Source organism: Sinohyriopsis cumingii, chromosome 12, assembly GCF_028554795.1.
Source record: "Sinohyriopsis cumingii isolate HCF-2022 chromosome 12, ASM2855479v2, whole genome shotgun sequence".
Classification (NCBI taxonomy): domain Eukaryota; kingdom Metazoa; phylum Mollusca; class Bivalvia; order Unionida; family Unionidae; genus Sinohyriopsis; species Sinohyriopsis cumingii.
In genome coordinates, this window is record NC_142972.1 from 44,023,789 (window position 1) to 44,041,695 (window position 17,907).

The 17,907-nt window shown below is 37.0% G+C and overlaps 1 protein-coding gene across 1 annotated transcript in view; it reads left to right on the plus strand.

Moving 5' to 3' along the window:
• Window positions 1-548: 548 nt before the first annotated feature.
• LOC149786354 (chloride intracellular channel Clic-like) overlaps window positions 549-17,907 on the plus strand; it is a 35,284-nt gene continuing 17,925 nt past the window's right edge. Inside the window, exons 1-2 of the mRNA XM_089976764.1 lie at window positions 549-742; window positions 17,139-17,486. Of these exons, the coding sequence (XP_089832890.1) occupies window positions 656-742; window positions 17,139-17,486 (435 nt within the window). The 5' untranslated portion in view covers window positions 549-655. The remainder of the gene's footprint in view (window positions 743-17,138; window positions 17,487-17,907) is intronic.

Here is a 17,907-nt window from a genome sequence, read left to right on the forward strand (position 1 = left end):
AATTTCTTATAATGCCAGGGACATGGACGGTTTTGTTAGTATTATTATTTATTTGTTATTTTACGTCTCTAATAACTTTCTTTCTTATATTCTGTTAATAAGGATGTATAAAATAATCAGATACTTTTAAACTAATTCTACTGAATAGAATGCTTGATAGACTTTTACAGTTTATCTGTGAAAAGTGATTTGTTAAATGCTTCTATGCACAATGTTACTTTCTTCGAAAGTCTGTGTCTGGTACATCTTATATCTCAGGTTTTATTACGCTTTCACGCAAGTCTGGGACATGAAAACTATGCAGGTAGCGATAGATCAACTGGCAGTGATCTTAAAGGAGAATCAATATTGTTGCGTGAGTTAGTTTCCAGTGCTGAAAGAAAATTAAGCATCATCTTAATTAACTGTAGCATCTCCGTTTGTTTTTCGTATATAGAAATATGTCCATTTAAAAATTAGTGTAAACGTCACGGTTGGTAAGACTGGAGGCTTGTTAACAGACGCACCTGTTACTTCGTACCTTGAAAGCAATCAGTGGTCACATGACAAGCTTTACGCATGCGCGGCTGCCATTTCATTGGGGCGAGGCTATACAGTAGTGAGAGTGAGATCGTTTTCAGAAGTTACTCATCTAAAAGTCTAGAACAGTTACAAAATGAGTGACGAAAATGGAGATACGAATACTGCTGAACAGCACACGGAAGAAGCAAGTGACATGCCAAAATACCATCTGTACATCCGGGTAAGGGCTGTAAAATGTTAGCATAACCTTCGTAAAATTTTTCCATTACCGCGAGTGCACCACACCACAATCATGCAAGCGAGCGTACAAGAACGTAGGTTCAAAATCACGTTGTGCCACGAGTTTGAAACGTCGATTTTATCCTTGATGTGATATGAATATGGATGTTCATGAAAATACCTGGATATGTATAAAGAGTGGTTTACACCTGCTCTGCTTTATTATTTATTTTAATCGATTGGGAGATGATTTTTTTTTATTTCTCGAAATTGGGACAGACTAGACGCATTTATAGTATTATCATACCATTATATTTGTTCCCCCCATGTTAAAAACAGAAGGCTTGAAGAATATAAAAAAATACACAAAACTTGATCATTTCATTCAGTGCTTGACAAGTTCTGTAACCAGATTGTCACCAGGGGGTCCTGTCAACTTGTTGACGTTTCGAATCGAACAGGAGTCTCTTTAGTAACACAGTCGCCCTGCTTGCTTGGACCAGTCACTCTTTTCAAGCAATCGATCTGATATTCACTGTCTTTGAAAGTCTCAATAATTCCTTTTTTAAATCTTATTTGCATCTCTTTGAACACATGTAAACCACAGGAGCTCGTATCGTTGCTCACAATTTACCTGTCGTACATGTACTATCCAATAACTACGAGGGTGGTCACTTCTCTCCTTTCATGCTAGACCTATTTAAGAATAAATACAGCTATTTCAAGCTTTATTTCACGTAGCGTAATAAATTTTATACAGATGTTTAGCTCAGGCATTCAACTTTGTATGAGTATCCAAAGTTTGGCTTACTTTCATACCTTTAAGGAATGCCAGACCATTTTCCCATGCTACTGCTTGACATGGCCATGATCGTGCCCACATAATATTCAAGAACAATGTGCTGAATGGAATACTGCCTTCTCATTGGCCAACTGAAAATAAGTTATAAATGCAGGACGTCATTTTCTTTTAACCAATGATAAGAGAGTATTCCATTAAGCGGGTTTTTACTTGCATATTAAGAGGATGTAATCAGGGCCTTGTGGAGCGGTAGCATGGGAAAACAGTCTGGCATTCACTAAAGGTATGATATTACGTCAGATTTTGAATAGGGATACACATTCGAATGCATGAGCTAAATATGGGTACCAAATTTATTAAGCTTTGCAAAGCTTAGCTTGAAATATCAGAGTTTATTCTTAAATAGGTTGCGTGAGAAAGGAGAGAAGTATCCTCCCTTGTAGTTATTATATTCCACATGTAAAATGTAAGCAACAATACAAGCCCCTGTGATGTATACAAGAGTTACTCATATTTATTTGCTTAGTTTGTTTTAGAAATATTAAAACTTTACATTGCAAATATCAGATGCAGACAACAGACTTTTTTAATTTAAGTGACTATTCATAATTCTAGAAACCAGAAATGGACAGCAAGCAGCCTGTTTGCTTCATGAGCTTCCATTTGCATTGAAATGCCAATGATTCAACAGTGTTACACTGTTAGGGACTGCATGGTGACAATCAGATTAGAAATTATCAGTCCATAAATGAAATGACTAAGTTTTGTGCATTTTTATATCTTTGATGCTTTTCATTTTTAAAATTGGTAGGGTGTACAAATGGTTTGGTGTTCATAAAATTTAATCTGGTAGTCAACTCGCCATTTTCATTGTTAGTCACCAGCTGCCATAATTGTTGAAACCTAATGTCCAAAGATAGCAGAGGTTCACCAGGTTGTTTATATTTGGGTCAGTGTCTTACTGCCAAAATAAATGAGGTTGTGTAGCGTGTTCCCCAGTCAACTGATTGGGGAATGAGAGGCGAACTTTTCGAGAATATCTCACAACCTTAAAGTCTAATTCATTTATAACTGTCAACAGTTGGTCCCAAACACTGTCAACCTGTTGGCATTTAGACTCGAATAGAACTTCTTGAGTAACTTGGTTGGTCAATGTTTTGCAACACTATATTTGATGTGGTTCACCATCTTTGATAATCTCCATAATTCTGTAAATTTTGGAATTAAATCTTTTGAAACATATATACAAAAGAGTCTCCATTTTATTTGTTCAATTTTAGAAATATTTGAACTTGACATTGAAAATACTGGATGCAGACAACCCTTTTTTTAATACAGAAATAAGCTGATTTAGAAACCAGAAAAGGAGTGAGCTGCCTGAATACTTGTTTACATAGAGAACTTCTGTTTGGTTTGAAATGCCACTAAGTTGATATTGTCATACACATGATAGAGATGAGTGGTCAATTTGGAATTGATCAGAAGATTTGCCAAAAAATTTGTGGTTTTGACCTCGGGGGGTGGGGGGATTTTAATCAGCCTGATTTTTAGCATGCAAATGGGCAAAAATTGGTACCGTTGAACAGATTTTCTGCATTTTTGTTAAAATACTAAAATATTCAATTGATTTCTTTTACTTTTGTCTCGTGCTTTTTATGTGTGTAACAAGCATTTCTTGTAAGATCGTTGCCTGGATTATGTTGGCGGCAGTCCTCATCATTGTTGATCTTAAAGATTATGTCCTAGCTCTGGATCTAGTTTTCCCCTAAATCATCAGAAGTGAAGAAATCAATTTTTTTTATCGCCAACTTTGTAGACTTTTATTATCTGAGGAGCTTAGCTATCATAAGCACATACAGACAACAACACGCAAAAACCAAAACTGTACCAGCTTTATTTTTCAAATTATGAAATTTAAGTTAATAATATTTAATAATCAACTGCAGTGTGCATTGGTTGTTATTTGCACAGGGTTCAGTGTGAGTATGAGTATGGAATTCTGGGGGAAAATTGAAAATTGCTTTTTTGGGGATAATGCAAGTGTCATTAGTGTTCATCACTGCATTCACTAGAGACTGGCTGTTTCTGGTGCTAAAACTTCTGCCTGATGCTTAGAGTGAATCCTGGTCAGAACCAAGTTGACATATATCAATATATTGCTTGTAGTATGTGCAAAGAATTAATTGCCTCTCTTCCACTTTTTTTTTAATGCTCACCTTTTTTTTAAATGCTGGCATGCTTCACCAAGTAAAACTCAATGGATCAGTTGTAAAATTAATTTATGTCGCATTTTACTTATGCTTTTGGTAGCTAATTGCTTCCCAAATTGGCTTTAGAAATTAATCACACTTGAACATGATGCTGACAGTTGAAATGATTATGCTTTATGTTATATAGAGCGAGAGAGAGAGAGAGAGAAAGAGTAAAATCTAACTTCAAAAAATCGTTGTTGCTGTTCACAAACATGTCAGAAACCTACAATACATATGCTTAAACATTTTCATTCAAAGCAGTGACATGTAAAAACTTACATTTCCTACACGCATCTAGCACTCTGATTTACCTATATTGGGTTTTCCACAGCCTGATCATGCCTATGCAAATTAGGACTGGGGGCTCACCCACTGCAGTCTTTTTAAAGGTATCACTAGGTATTGTCAGCCTGTTAAGTAGTAAGTGAAATGGTGGGTTATACCTGACCTCTTTGCGGTTTAGCTACCTCTATTTAAACTGCCCAAAGGATAGTTTTACATCAGCTCCAATCATGACTGTTTACTGTTTATATATGCTACATGTAAGAAACAGGCATATACTGAAAGTGGGTGGGTGTGTTTTTCCTCTATTTTTGACAATTACTGAAAATTGTATTTTCTCAAAACAAGACCATGTCAAGGGGTTTAGGAGTACAGAATCATGTTTTTAGCCTGGTATGTCATGTTACTATTTGATATTTGATGAAAATCAGATCTCAACCTCACATAGGATAATGACAATCCAATTTTAATTTGATGTTGTTTTGGCTCTCATATTTACACTGGTAAACTAGAGCTGACCTTGACAATTATTGTAAAGGACTACAACTAAATGATGATGAGCTGAATGAAGCTGCAAAAGTTGTTATCTCGTTTACTCTGCATTTGTGGTTGTTTTAGGGTTTAACGCCATTTTTCAGCACAATGTAGGCTATACATGACAGCCAGTATAAATGGTAGAGGAAGAACACAGGAAAACCCCGGAAAGAACCACCGACCCACGAGAAGCTACTGACAAAGCTTTCTCACATACCCACATTGGCTGAATCTGAGACTCAAACCCATGCAGACAAAGGTGAGATGACAGTAATCCATAAGGACGAGTGCCTTAGGTCACTCGGGGCCCCTTGCAAGCGTGGTCTTTTGAATAAAGAAGACAGAGTATACATGGTTAACTATTATTCATCACCCGAACTTTAAAAGGAACTCGAGTTGCAAAACGCCTGTACATGTAGAACCAGGTGAACAAATAGAGTAGGTGTTGCATAGGCACTGAAGGTGAAAGAAAAACAAACCAGGGTGAGTGTATTTTTGGCTTTTTTTTTTACACAAAGGACAATTTGCTACTGGTGAAATAAAACAAAGAAGATAAAAATGTGATCTTAAGTTTTCATGAAGCAAAGGTAGCAGTTATCAATAAGACCTGTCACAAAACCCACCTGTATTGTGATTATGTGAAAAACATGGAGTCAGTTTAAGAAACCAATTGAACCAATACAATCATGTAAATAAGGAAGTCCAAGAAATGATGGAGAAAACTATTTTTTTTATCTGTTGAATGCAAATCTGTTGTACCTGAAATTCTCACCCATGTAGAGGAAACTAAGTCACCATGATTTCCATGTTTCAACAATGAAGTAATTGGTTCAGGAAGCAGATGTGTCTGAACCTACTAGGAGGGGACATAATTAGCTGGTGAGCAACCTGAATGTCTCATTGGGAGGCATTTTCCTGTATTTATTCACCTAACACCTGGAGCTAAAACGAGCACACCCTGCAAATGATTGTGTTGCTTGTAACAAGAAAAAGTAATGAGAGATTCCGAAGAAAGCAAACATCATTGATGTGAGACATGCAAAGTGGCACTTTGTGTACCAGATTGTTTCAGGTTATTCTGCATGCATGTAAATTACATAGTGAAGATTTTGATATTTATAAAACGTACCTTTTCTCTACCTGCGATTTTCACAATTTAGATACATCATCTCCAACTGTACCATTTTCCAAGGGTTACTACCAGACACAACATGTGCTTGTATTTAGATGAACTACTAAAGAATGTAGAGTTTGTTAGATATGTTTAAACTTTTCCGTTAAATAAAAAAGAAACAAATACAGATAAAATATAAAAATAACTTGTCATTTTACCCATATTTGCACCTGTACTTTTAAATATGATAAAGTTGCACATATTCCTTCATGCTAGTCTTAGAGTTCAGACATCCACCATCAATTTTCATATAGGGTTTGTGTATCTTTTGTGCATATTTATTAAAATACATGCGATTTAAAAACTCGGTGCAGTTTTCATTTCTTTTCTTAAAGAATACAGCATGGGGGGGATCTTGTACTGCAAAACAATATAGCACTTTAAGGTTAAATTTGTTTCAGTTGATCTGACTTTAAAGCCTGGATAGGGTCTTCCAAACTCGCGACCGTGTCATATCAGCTACGCAGGAAAGAGTTTTTTAAATTTCTGACCTGGGGCGCATATTGGAACTCAAATTTTTTCTGTATTATTGTGGACAATAAGCAACAGATCGCAAGATTTTGCCAAGGAAAAAGATCGTGTAGTTATACATTACCGGTAAACCTTTTCATATTGTCACATTTCAGTTATTGTTTTCAGCCTCATTTGGTCAATAAACTTGTTACATTTTTAGGTCTGGAAATTTTATTTTTGGCATGGAAAAGCTCTGGAATCTTTTTTCTGAATTTATGGCAGGAACCCTGTTTGCAGTTTTCTTTGTCCCATATGCATCTTTGAAAATGGAGGGTATTGTGTCTTTCCGCCAGTGTGTGCATGTCTATTAGTAATGCAGTGCATCTCCTACATCATTAAAGACACAGACTTGAAACTTTGTGATTGGGAAGGTCTTTAAATATAAATAGTATTTTTTACATTGTAATTATGACTCTTTTGGTGGTACCCAGTTTATGTGGTTAGTTATTTTGTTTTTAAAAAACCCTAAAGATATGAAATCTTGTAGATATCTGAAAGTCAGTTTGTGTTATCTTCAAGGCAAGTGCAATAACGTGTGCATTGGACTTTGGGTTACATGCTCTGACCATTACCCAGGAATGGTCACAATGGCTAAGTTTCCCTCGTCACAACTGTCAAAACCTCCACCCAAAAATCATATTTAGGTTTGAAAGACATGTAAAATCAGAATCAGGCATACTGGTTTATCCAGTACAGACCATGGATCATGCCCGTTAGGTTGTGGATTTGCCCCTGGGTCATAGCAATTTCCAGTATATACCCTGTAGAAGGAGACATGTTCTTGTATCATCACTTGGAAACTGTTTAGATCCCTTGCCTGCAACCATATACAGGTTTCAAAGGTATAAAGAGACAAAATTACATATAATATCCAGTACAGTCTATGTGTTTTGTCGCTGTGCTTGGGAACATGGCCTAGGCTTGTAACTTGGAAACTGTCAAGATTCCTACCATATAGACCAACAAGTGGGTCTCCGTTTTTTTTCTTCTTCTTCTTCTTTCTGCCAGTGGAGAACAATGCTGTCTAACCATAATTCCATACTGAAGTTTTACGCTATGTTAACCTCCCCATCAGTTCTGACTTGTAGGACGCTCGATATTAATTAATACATTTATTTTGCTGACCTTGGTATGTGGATGGTAACCTGTTCTTTTGGCCCATGGCATTTAATCCTTTCAAGCACTCACTTTTTAGTAATACTCCCTGTGAAAACAGAACAGCTTTGTATACATCTATTAATGACCTTATTTTAAAATTGCTGGCGCATGCGTGGAAAGCAGCATCAACTCAAGGCAAGAACAACTGCTGGAAAACTTCTACTGAGTATATCACTCTGAACTGACTAATGCTTGGGACGGAACTGTGGTTATGTCTGGCCACCACGGCAGAATGATACACATATCGGAAATGTGAGATCTGGAGAATGATGCATTATTAAAAACAAAACTTTAATGGTTGTAAAGATATGCTAAATAATAATAATAATACATGCATACATACATAAATACATACATAAACACAATTTGTTGTTGTTATTAATAGATGTATACATAGGTGTTCTGTTTTGACAGGGATTATTGCTAAAAAGTGAGTGTTCTGAAGGATTTAACATCGTGGGTATTTATTACAGCCAAACAACGTTGGTCTCCGCTGTCAAAAGAAGAAAACAAAAAGTGGAGACCTACTTGTTGGTCTACTACCATATAATCATGTATTAGTATACACTGAGTGGATAAGCCAAGAGAAATAATGCATTTGGACAAGATGGCCACTATCGCTTAACCGGCTTGAAGCAGCAGTTCCGTTTTTTAGTGCCGTTTTCACGATATCTGTGCTTGTTGCCTGTTTTCATCATCGTTATTGTGTTCATTACATATTGGCTGTTAAATTTGTATGTGTTTCTTCATCTCCTTGTTTTGGAAACAAGAATGATTAGACTTTTTCTCAGCTGTCTTGCTCCACTGTTTTTGAACAAACCGTGATACTCACCTGTCAACCCGTTTATGCTACGATGGACCCTCATTAATTGCTTTAAATGTTCACTCCTTGGCTCTCCACACTACATTGTGCTCTAGACTAAATGAACTGGGACTACATTCATCATTACCTAAATGTAAACAGAAGCGAAAAAAGAAACATTGTTTCAAAGCTGGCCGGCGTAGAACAGGAAGAAGAATTCCAGTTATCTCCCTTATTTCGACACAACCATTTAAAAATAATTCGACCGTTAATTTAGATCACCTAATTCAAATCCCAATTAATTCGTCAACCTTTAAATCAACTATCCAAGAAATACCTCTGCGCGTTGCATTATTCAATGCCCAGTCAATAGGACCACCAGAAAAACGCACAGAAATAGTTCATTTTATCAATGACGAAAACGTTGACATATTATTGTTGACAGAAACGTGGCTAAAAACATCAGGCGATGAGCCCAAGTGTGCAGATCTAACACACACTGGTTACTCCATCAAGTCGTTCCCCCGTAATTCTCGCGGAGGTGGAATTGCTGTCATCACAAAGAACTCCATGATAAAACGTCTGAACTACACTACAACATTCAATTTCGACCACACATAGTTTGAACTAGTCCAAACCACGCTCACACTGGAGCAAAGGTAGTAACATTTTTTCTGCCTATATCGCCCTCCTCCTAGTAGAAAAAACAAGCTGGCTGACTCTCTCTTTTTGGAGCAGTTTCCGAATCTCCTAGACTATGGAAATTCGATAGGTGGCAACCTATTGTTCTTGGAGATTTCAACTTTCACTTTGACTGTCACGGAAACTCAATTACATCAAAACTCCTAGATTCCATTAATGTTTTCAACTTCAAACAGTCAGTTAACCAACCATAAACATGGTCACATTTTAGACTGGATTCTTCATAGACCTGATGATAACATTCTACGGTCCTCCCTGGTATCCCATGACCTTGCATCAGATCACCTCTGCATTTTATGCCATCTTGACGTATCAGTCCCTAACCCTCCACCTTTATCTGCTACTAAGAGAAACCTCCGTATGATAAATAGAACCAAATTAATGCAAGACATCCAAGCTAACCTAACAACTTGCTTACCTGCTACCGCAGAACAACTCGATAACTGTCTGCGTTCATTACATGACAAACATGCCCCAGCTACCAAGTGCATAGTATCAATTAAAGTGTTCTCCATGGTATAGCAGTGTTAGGGACCAGCTTCACACTGCTAAAAGAGACCGCCGTAAAGCTGAGAGGCTCTGGCTTTCCACCAGACTCACTATTCATAAGCAAATCTATGAAGTCGCTAAGAAGAACGTCACAAATATAGTCCATGCAGCGAATTCAGCCCACTACACTACTAAGATCATGGAAAGTTCCAGCTGCAAAGAGCTCTTCGAGATTACTAACAAGCTAATGTCAAGGAACAAATCAAGACCACTTCCAACTACCTTCTCTCCAGTCAACCTTCTGGACAAGTTTGCAAATTTTTTAAGTGACAAAGTACAAACCATTAGAGATAAGCTTGACACCACAATTTCAACTGACTCGTCGTCACCATACAGTTGGGATACAGAATTTGAGCGGCAACCATTAGCAGCATTTGAACCTGTTTCTATGGATTTCGTACGTACAATCCTGACGAAGAGTGCACCAAAGTCATGTGAACTTATCCAATTCCAACATCACTGCTGCTTGAGTGCTTAGATCCAGTATTGCCTTCACTAACTGATGTTATTAATACCTCTCTCTCATCTGGGGAATTCCCATCATTTTTTTAAACTGCCATTGTTAAGCCTCTGCTGAAGAAACCAACACTAGACCATAACGATTTAAAGAACTACCGCCCAGTTTCTAATCTCCCATTCATATAAAAAATCTTAGAAAAGGTTGTTCTATCCCAGCTTGTATCTCGTCTAAATTCAAACAGTCTTTTTAGCAATGTACAATCTGCATATCGCCCTTGCCACAGTACTGAAACTACTCTTTTAAAAGTAGTTAATGACATTCTCTCTGTATTGGATAGCGGAAAGATTACAGTCCTCACCCTCCTTGATTTGTCTGCAGCATTTGACACAATAGACCATGATTTATTACTTACTGAATCCAGCATGTATTTGGCATTCATGATACAGCCTTACTGTGGTTAAAGTCCTACTTGGTCAACAGGATACAAATTGTATCTGCAAATGGAATACACTCCAACCCAGATGATCTATGTTGTGGTGTTCCACAGGGTTCTGTTCTTGAACCTGTTGACTTCATTCTGTACACTCAGTTGCTCTCAAGTGTCATAGATCATCATCCAGTGTCTCATTAATTGTACGCTGATGACACGCAAATATACAAAACTAGCCACCCAACTGAAGTTGATGCTACCATCCAAGGTGTAGAGAGGTGCAATTCTGATGTGAAATCATGGATGACTTATAACAAGCTGCAGGTGAATGATGATAAAACTGAGGCCATTCTGATCAAAACACAAAGACTTTCTCATTCACATCCTTTACCTAAAACAATAAATATCAGCAATGCCAACATTAAATTCACACAATCAGTACGAAACCTAGGTGTTACTCTGGACAGTACTCTCACATTGCACCAACATGTCATGAACATATGCAAGGCTGCATATCTTGAGCTGAGACGCATCAGCTCAATTCGCAAATATTTTTCAGTTGATGCCACTAAAACACTTGTGTGTTCATTAGTCACTTTCAAGACTGGACTATTGTAACTCAGTTCTGTCTGGTTCATCTCACCATCTACTCTAGAAACTTCAGAAAGTTCAAAACACAGCTGCTCGGATCATACTTAGAGTACCACGATCAGAGCACACCTCCCCGCTGCTCTCTACCCTACACTGGCTATCCATTCGATCCAGAATAAAACACAAAATTTGTTCTCTGTGCTACATTTCACTGTCGGACTCTAGTCCAACATACCTATCTGACCTCACTCATGTGTACACACCAGCAAGATACTTACACTCCTCTTCTGACAGTCGTATACTCATTATTCCAAGTATGAAAACAGTCATATGGACAGCGTTCTTTTGCATACCAGGGCCCAGCAACGTGGAATGAATTGCCCACTGAACTTCGACACAAAGACACAGTGATCACATTCAAGAGGGCTCTCAAAACTCACTTATTTCTACAGCAAGAACAAACTTAAACACCTAATAATGTTTCCTACCTGAAATATTCTCAGCATGTTTTTTATTTTTTAATGTTTTTCTAATTTCATGTCTGTTTTTGTAATAATATTATTATGTTTCTTATCTTAAAGGTGTTGTCTAAAGTTGTAAAGCGCTTAGAGCTTCTCAAGATTTGGCGCTATACAAAGTCCTCATTATTATTATTATTATTATTTACAGTATTCAAAAATTTGCCTGGATCATGCCATATCCCTAACCATATAGATCAGAAGTGTGGTGATATGCTATGCCATGTAATTTACCAAATTCTAGGACTTTTCCTGTATCTCACTTTGGATCACACTGAATTTGATTTACCCAAGCAATCATCCAGTTTTAAAACAGTAAAAATTGGACATTGACTACATGCTTCTTTAGAAAATGTGGAATCAGTGTGTATGGATACTTGTAATTTTGTTCAAAATCTTCTAGTATTATTCTGATTGGAATACTTAGTGAAACTGCCTTTTGGGTGAATGATATTTTTTTTTAAATTTTAACAGTGGTGTTTTCATCCTTTTCCGAGGGTCAAGGTCACAATTACTCAATTGTGCTGTTTGTAGCACTGAGTTTGATTGAAGTAATGGTATGGACATTCATAAGCTTTTATACACGTGTAAGACACTAAGGGTGTCAGATTTGCCACTTTCATGGTTCGAATTTGATGGATTAGAAGGATATTACTATATTTGTTGCAACTTGCAATCTTTTGAAGCCGTTATTAGATGTAACACAGTACATTTACATGATGACTTGATGTTGTCACCTGTTACCTCAATTAATCTATCTGTAAGGACATGTCCTGTGTCATTATATAAATTTTTACACGTCCAAACTATCATGCAGAAGTTGCTGTTAACACATTAACCCTTGGAGGTTTTTATCGTTTTCATCCGAAATTCAAGTAGGAAACACATTTTGAAAGCTATTTCTGAATACATCCTAAAACACCAACTTCATTGTGATCTTCCAATAACATACTGCGTAGTTTGGTTGTGTTAGAAACAGTTTTTCATTTGCTATGTGGCTCGCGCATGAGAAGAAGGGTAAAAATGGCGGGGGGGGTTGTTTTTTTTTTTTTTTGCTTAGTGGACCCATTATTTTCGTATGAGACCACTCTTTATTCCAGATGCCCATCTTATCCTACTTTTTGCAAAGGTTCATCTGTCAGTTTGCAGTTCATACCGGTCTGCCTTAGATCTGAGACTAAAAAGTCTAAAATCCGGACACAAAATCGAATTCCGACCATGGACGAACTTTGGGTAGAAAAAATCGGGTCCAAAAAATGAGGTTTTTTAATCTGTATTTTGTAGTGCAACTAGAAATTCCAGATTATTTGGTATCATTGTAGAGCTACATCCGTCTACCTTTCTATAATACCACCCAATTTAGTGCATCATACATGACCTTGACGCTATAGGGCTCGGCAGTAGGCTACTACCTCCTGCCACGTAAACTCATCACCATGGGTTAATGTGTTAAAGAAAATGAATGAAATATTATCCCTGTAAAATCATAGCTAAAGTGTCAGTTGTATCATGTATCAGCAGCTTGTCAGCTGTCATTAGCATGGTACTATCAGAAAAACAAATCGTGAACCTTACTCACTCTCTGTTTAGAACTGCAACTCTATAAAGGTAGTTATATTGATGCTTAACATAAAATTTCATAATGTGATATTTATTTTTCTTGGTATTTTCATCAATATTTTGATCATTGATCAGCATTATCAGAGCTGTTTTAGGAATGAAAATTCAATATTTTGTCTTGCACCACAATGAAGATCCTGTCAGCAAAGTTAAGAACACAGCCATCTTAACACATTAATCCCTGGTAACCCCTGGAGCTTTTTGTCTTTTTCACCTGAAAATCGAGTAAGAAACACATTCTGAAAGCTATTTCTGAATAGACTCAAAAACACCAAACCCCTGGCCATCTTTCAATAACATACTACCTAGTTGTGTTAGAAACATCATTTTTCATTGGCTATTTGACTTAAGCATGAGCAGAAGGGTAAAAGTTTTTTTATTATTTTTTTTTTTTTGCTAAACTGAGCCATTATTTTTGTATGGAGACCACACTTTAATCCAAATGCCCATCTTATCCTACTTTTTGCAAAGGCTCATCTGTCTTTTTGCAGTTCATACCGGTTTGCCTTAGATCTGAGACCAAAAAGTCTAAAATCCAGACACAAAATCAGATTCCAACTACGAACGAATTTTGGGTAGAAGAAAGTCTGGTCCAAGAAATGAGTTTTTTTAATCTGTATTTTGTAGTGCAACTAGATATTCCAGATTATTTGGTATCATTGTAGAGCTACATCTGTATACCTTTCTATAATACCGCCCACTTTAGTGTATCATGCATGACCATGATGCCACAGAGCTTGGCAGTAGGCTACTACCTCCTGCCCCATTAAGTCGTTGCTAGGGGTTAATTTGTTACGGCTACTTGTGTTGTCATGGCTGTTACTTTAAGCCATTAAAAGTAGTATTATGAAATATCATGCAATTTGACGTCTTGACTTGCTATGACTTTCATAGTCTTTCCACAGAGTTGTGGTAATTTGTAAATATGAAAACATCTCTAGCCAGTTCGTGAACTAAAACTTGTATTTCAGGAAATGAAACTGAAGATGCTCATGCTGTATTCATGGCAATCCGAGTGTTTAATGTACCATGTTCTTTGTTCTATTTAAAAATTAATGTATTAGGTTTTTTTTTATTATCTAGGCAGTAGTTCTGAAAAGGTTTAAAATATTAGGAACGCTATGTGTATATGATACAGAGAGTGTGTTGCACACCATGTGTTGTCATTTCTCAAGGTCAAGGTAAGAACACTGCCGGTGTCCTGTTAAACTATGATATGACTGTTGATACATTTGTTTCACCCTTCTTAAATTATTTTGTCACTATATCAATCTGTTAACATTTGATTGTCTAGCCCATAACATCAAGACAGCTGTGAAAATGTGAAATTCTGCCCATGCCATATGCAGGCCCCCTCCTCCTCCCACCACCACCTGGTAAAGTTCACAATGAGGCAAGGGAAAAGTCTTTTTTTTTTTTTTTAATAATTGCATATTTTCTGGAGGATAACTTGTAAACTACTGAATATATTTTACTACAACCTGACCCAGTTACATATCAAAATAAGAGATATCCTAACTGTGACTTCAGCCTCAAGGTTAAGGTCTTGTCCAAGGAATATATAAATTAGTGATCTCTTTCCATGTGCAAGTAATACATTTAAACCAATGATGGGATTTTCTCACAACTTGAGCCTGCTAATATATAGGGCTTAATAGCGTTTTGTGTATTCATAGTCATACCTTCTGCCCCAAAGGATAAGGACAAAAACCAAGGGATGTAGATGACCTGTTTTCTTATCTTTAAACACTTAATATTTTTTAATGAAATTTTATCTAGCTCCACACCTTGTCATGCAGCTGGCAGGTTTGTAGTTCTAAGGTCAAGTTGCTTCATTGGGAAAAGGGCACAAAATCAGCATATAATGAGCTGTGTGGTACTTAGAGCCTGCAGGTTGGGTTACAGAGTTAAAATTGTAGATTTGGAGGTTATTCTATGCATGACACTGGTGTAAAAGTTTGGGTTCTTCAGGTGAGAATTTCTTCAAGCTTTATCATGGCTTTCCTTATCAGCTGGGAGCCGGGTGATTTACCTTATACTTTTACTTTACACACGGCTGCTTTAAAAAAAAATAGAATGTGTCCCAAATTGGGGGAGTTCCTTCAAAACCCATCCACCTGCTTGGGCAATTCACCCTCCAACTATAGAGCTGCTGGAAGGCCCTGTACATGATGGCTAGGCACTTAAAATTTTGGGGGTAAAATATTTTAGTGGAAACTTGCGCCACTTCTGAAAATTACACATGCACTTCCAGAGTTTAATGCAACAAGGAAAAAAAATCGCTCAGTTCAATTTAACAAACAACTTACTATTTTATTTAACTATATATTTTTACTTTTTTCAAGGTCATCATAGTAAACAATACATGATGCTTTTCAAAGTATGTTTCATTAACCCCATTAAAATTCACTTCATTTTTTGAAAAGTAGTCTAGATTTCACTTTTGTTTTACATGTAGATTTAAAATTGGTTAATTTTGAATTTTGCAATTCTTAAGATTGCCAAACCAATCTCAGCATGTCATGTATTGATAATGTACAATTTGGTTTGCATCATTTTAGCATTTTTTTAAAAATCTTAACATTGGTGGACAAATTTTAAAAACAGAATCATGAAAAATTTGCACAGCAGATAGTTCTATTAGGCTTGACCACTCTGGTGGCCTTGTGGTTAGTGTCTCCTAGGATGCTAGAGGTCATGGATTCCAACCCTTGACAAGTCATACCAAAGACTTGTAAAAAAACAACAACAGTACTTGCAGTTGTCTCGCTTCGCGCTCAGCATTAAGATGTTTGTGTTAGGATTGGTTGGCCTGGTGTTAGGATAATGTGACTGGGTGGGACACAATGCTAAATGTCTACAGCATGATGCCACACTGCAGACATCTTAGCAATAGGACTGAATTTGTTTCTAAGCTATGTTAACAATCTAGATCACAAACACACCTTTTGGCTTGGTGTGAACGATGTGTCAGATGACTGGAAAAAGTTTGGCAATCAGGGAATACTAAGCTGGTGCTGAAGCATTTAAAAAATGTTACTAGTATTGATTATGATAACTTGTACAATAAAGATTTGGATTTCATTTTTATGAGATGTATAAAAAAGAAGCGACTTGTCCTTTAACCATAAAGCAATCAAGTTCTCCTTTTTTTTGGCAAGCATATGACCAAGGCAAAGTATTGGGAGAAAAAGATAAAATGTATAAGGCTGAATGGATGGGATGTAACAGGTTTCTATTTAACAAGAATTTGAGGGATGAAAATTTGGAAAACATATCAATATCAGGGACAGTTTGTGGGATTCAGTTAGGCAGTGATAAATCTGAATACCTGTGTCAGCATCATGACATATCTTTAATTGGGTCAAAATCCTTTTAATGTTGTTTTGGCACCATTTAGTTATGGCATGGTCTATGGGGAAAGGGATTTGTCCTCCTTTAACAGGGTTAGCGAATCATATTCATTATGTAAGGGAGGTGGGTGCTGGTATGTAATGAAGTATGTGTGTGTGTGTTCCCTGTTTGTCATTGCAGACCCTGACCTCTTTTCCCACAGGGTAGAATTATTTTTTAATTCCTGAAATTGATTTGGTCATCTAATTGAACTTGTTTTGCCCAGTTTGAAGCGAGTGCTTCAAGCATTTAGTACATCATATATACCCGGTAATCATTATAATACATGTATGTTTTTAAATAAAAAGCTACCTAATGACCTAATTTTATAACCAATGTTTTAAGGTACTCATTTTCTTCTTGGCCTTAGAAGAAGAATAGAGATGTGCACAGCCGTTGTACATAAACTGCCACAGCAACTCAGTTTGGGCATGTAGAGAGATGGTGGAAGGCTTTTTATGAATCCTTTCAGCTCCCTCCATCCCCCACCATGATATGCGGGGTTCAAAAACTTGTATGAGATGTGCACTAGTTAGGCAGAGATTTAAAACAGCTTATGATTGAATTTCTTTTCAATATTAAATAATGTTCATTCTGTTGGTTTTTTTCTTCTTCAGGCATCACTGATAGATGGACAATCATTAGGTGCCTGTCCAATTTGCCAGCAAGGATTTATGATATCGTATATTCTAGCAGAAGAAAAGAATGCAGACTTCAAAGTGTGGACAGTCAACACACTCAATCCCCCTGCAGAATTCTTGGAGAAGAATCGGGCAAGGATTTACCCATTTATTGAGGGTATCTCTGGAAACAACTACTTGGGACAGGCAATTGCAGACTACACTCCTGACTCATCAGATGATGTGGAAAAATTTTTCGAGTCCATCAACTCTGATTGTCCAGAGCTGAAAAGGCCTACCAGTGCAGCTAATAGCATATATCCCAAAATTGATAAAATTTCAACAGTATGTACTTATTTTTTTGTGTCAGTTTGCTTACAAGTTAACGAGGCATGGGTATCACTTGAAAATTGCAGCAGTCACATGAATATGAAGATCTTGAGTGATCACGGCCCTTTGAAAGTCATTGCACAGTTTTCAGATGTGACTTAAAAGAAATGTCCATAGAAATGATGGCAGTATATTATATGCAAAATTATTAAATAAATGGTTGTTGTTGTTGTAGGGTTTAACGCCATTTTTCAGCACACGATAGGCTATACATGGCGACTAGTAGTAATGATGGAGGCAGAACCCGGAAAGAACCACCACGAGAAGCAACTGGCAAGCTTTCTCACATACCCACATTAGCCGAATCCGAGACTCTAACCCACACAGACAGAGGTGAGATGGCAATGATCCGTAACGGATAGCGCTTTAGACCACT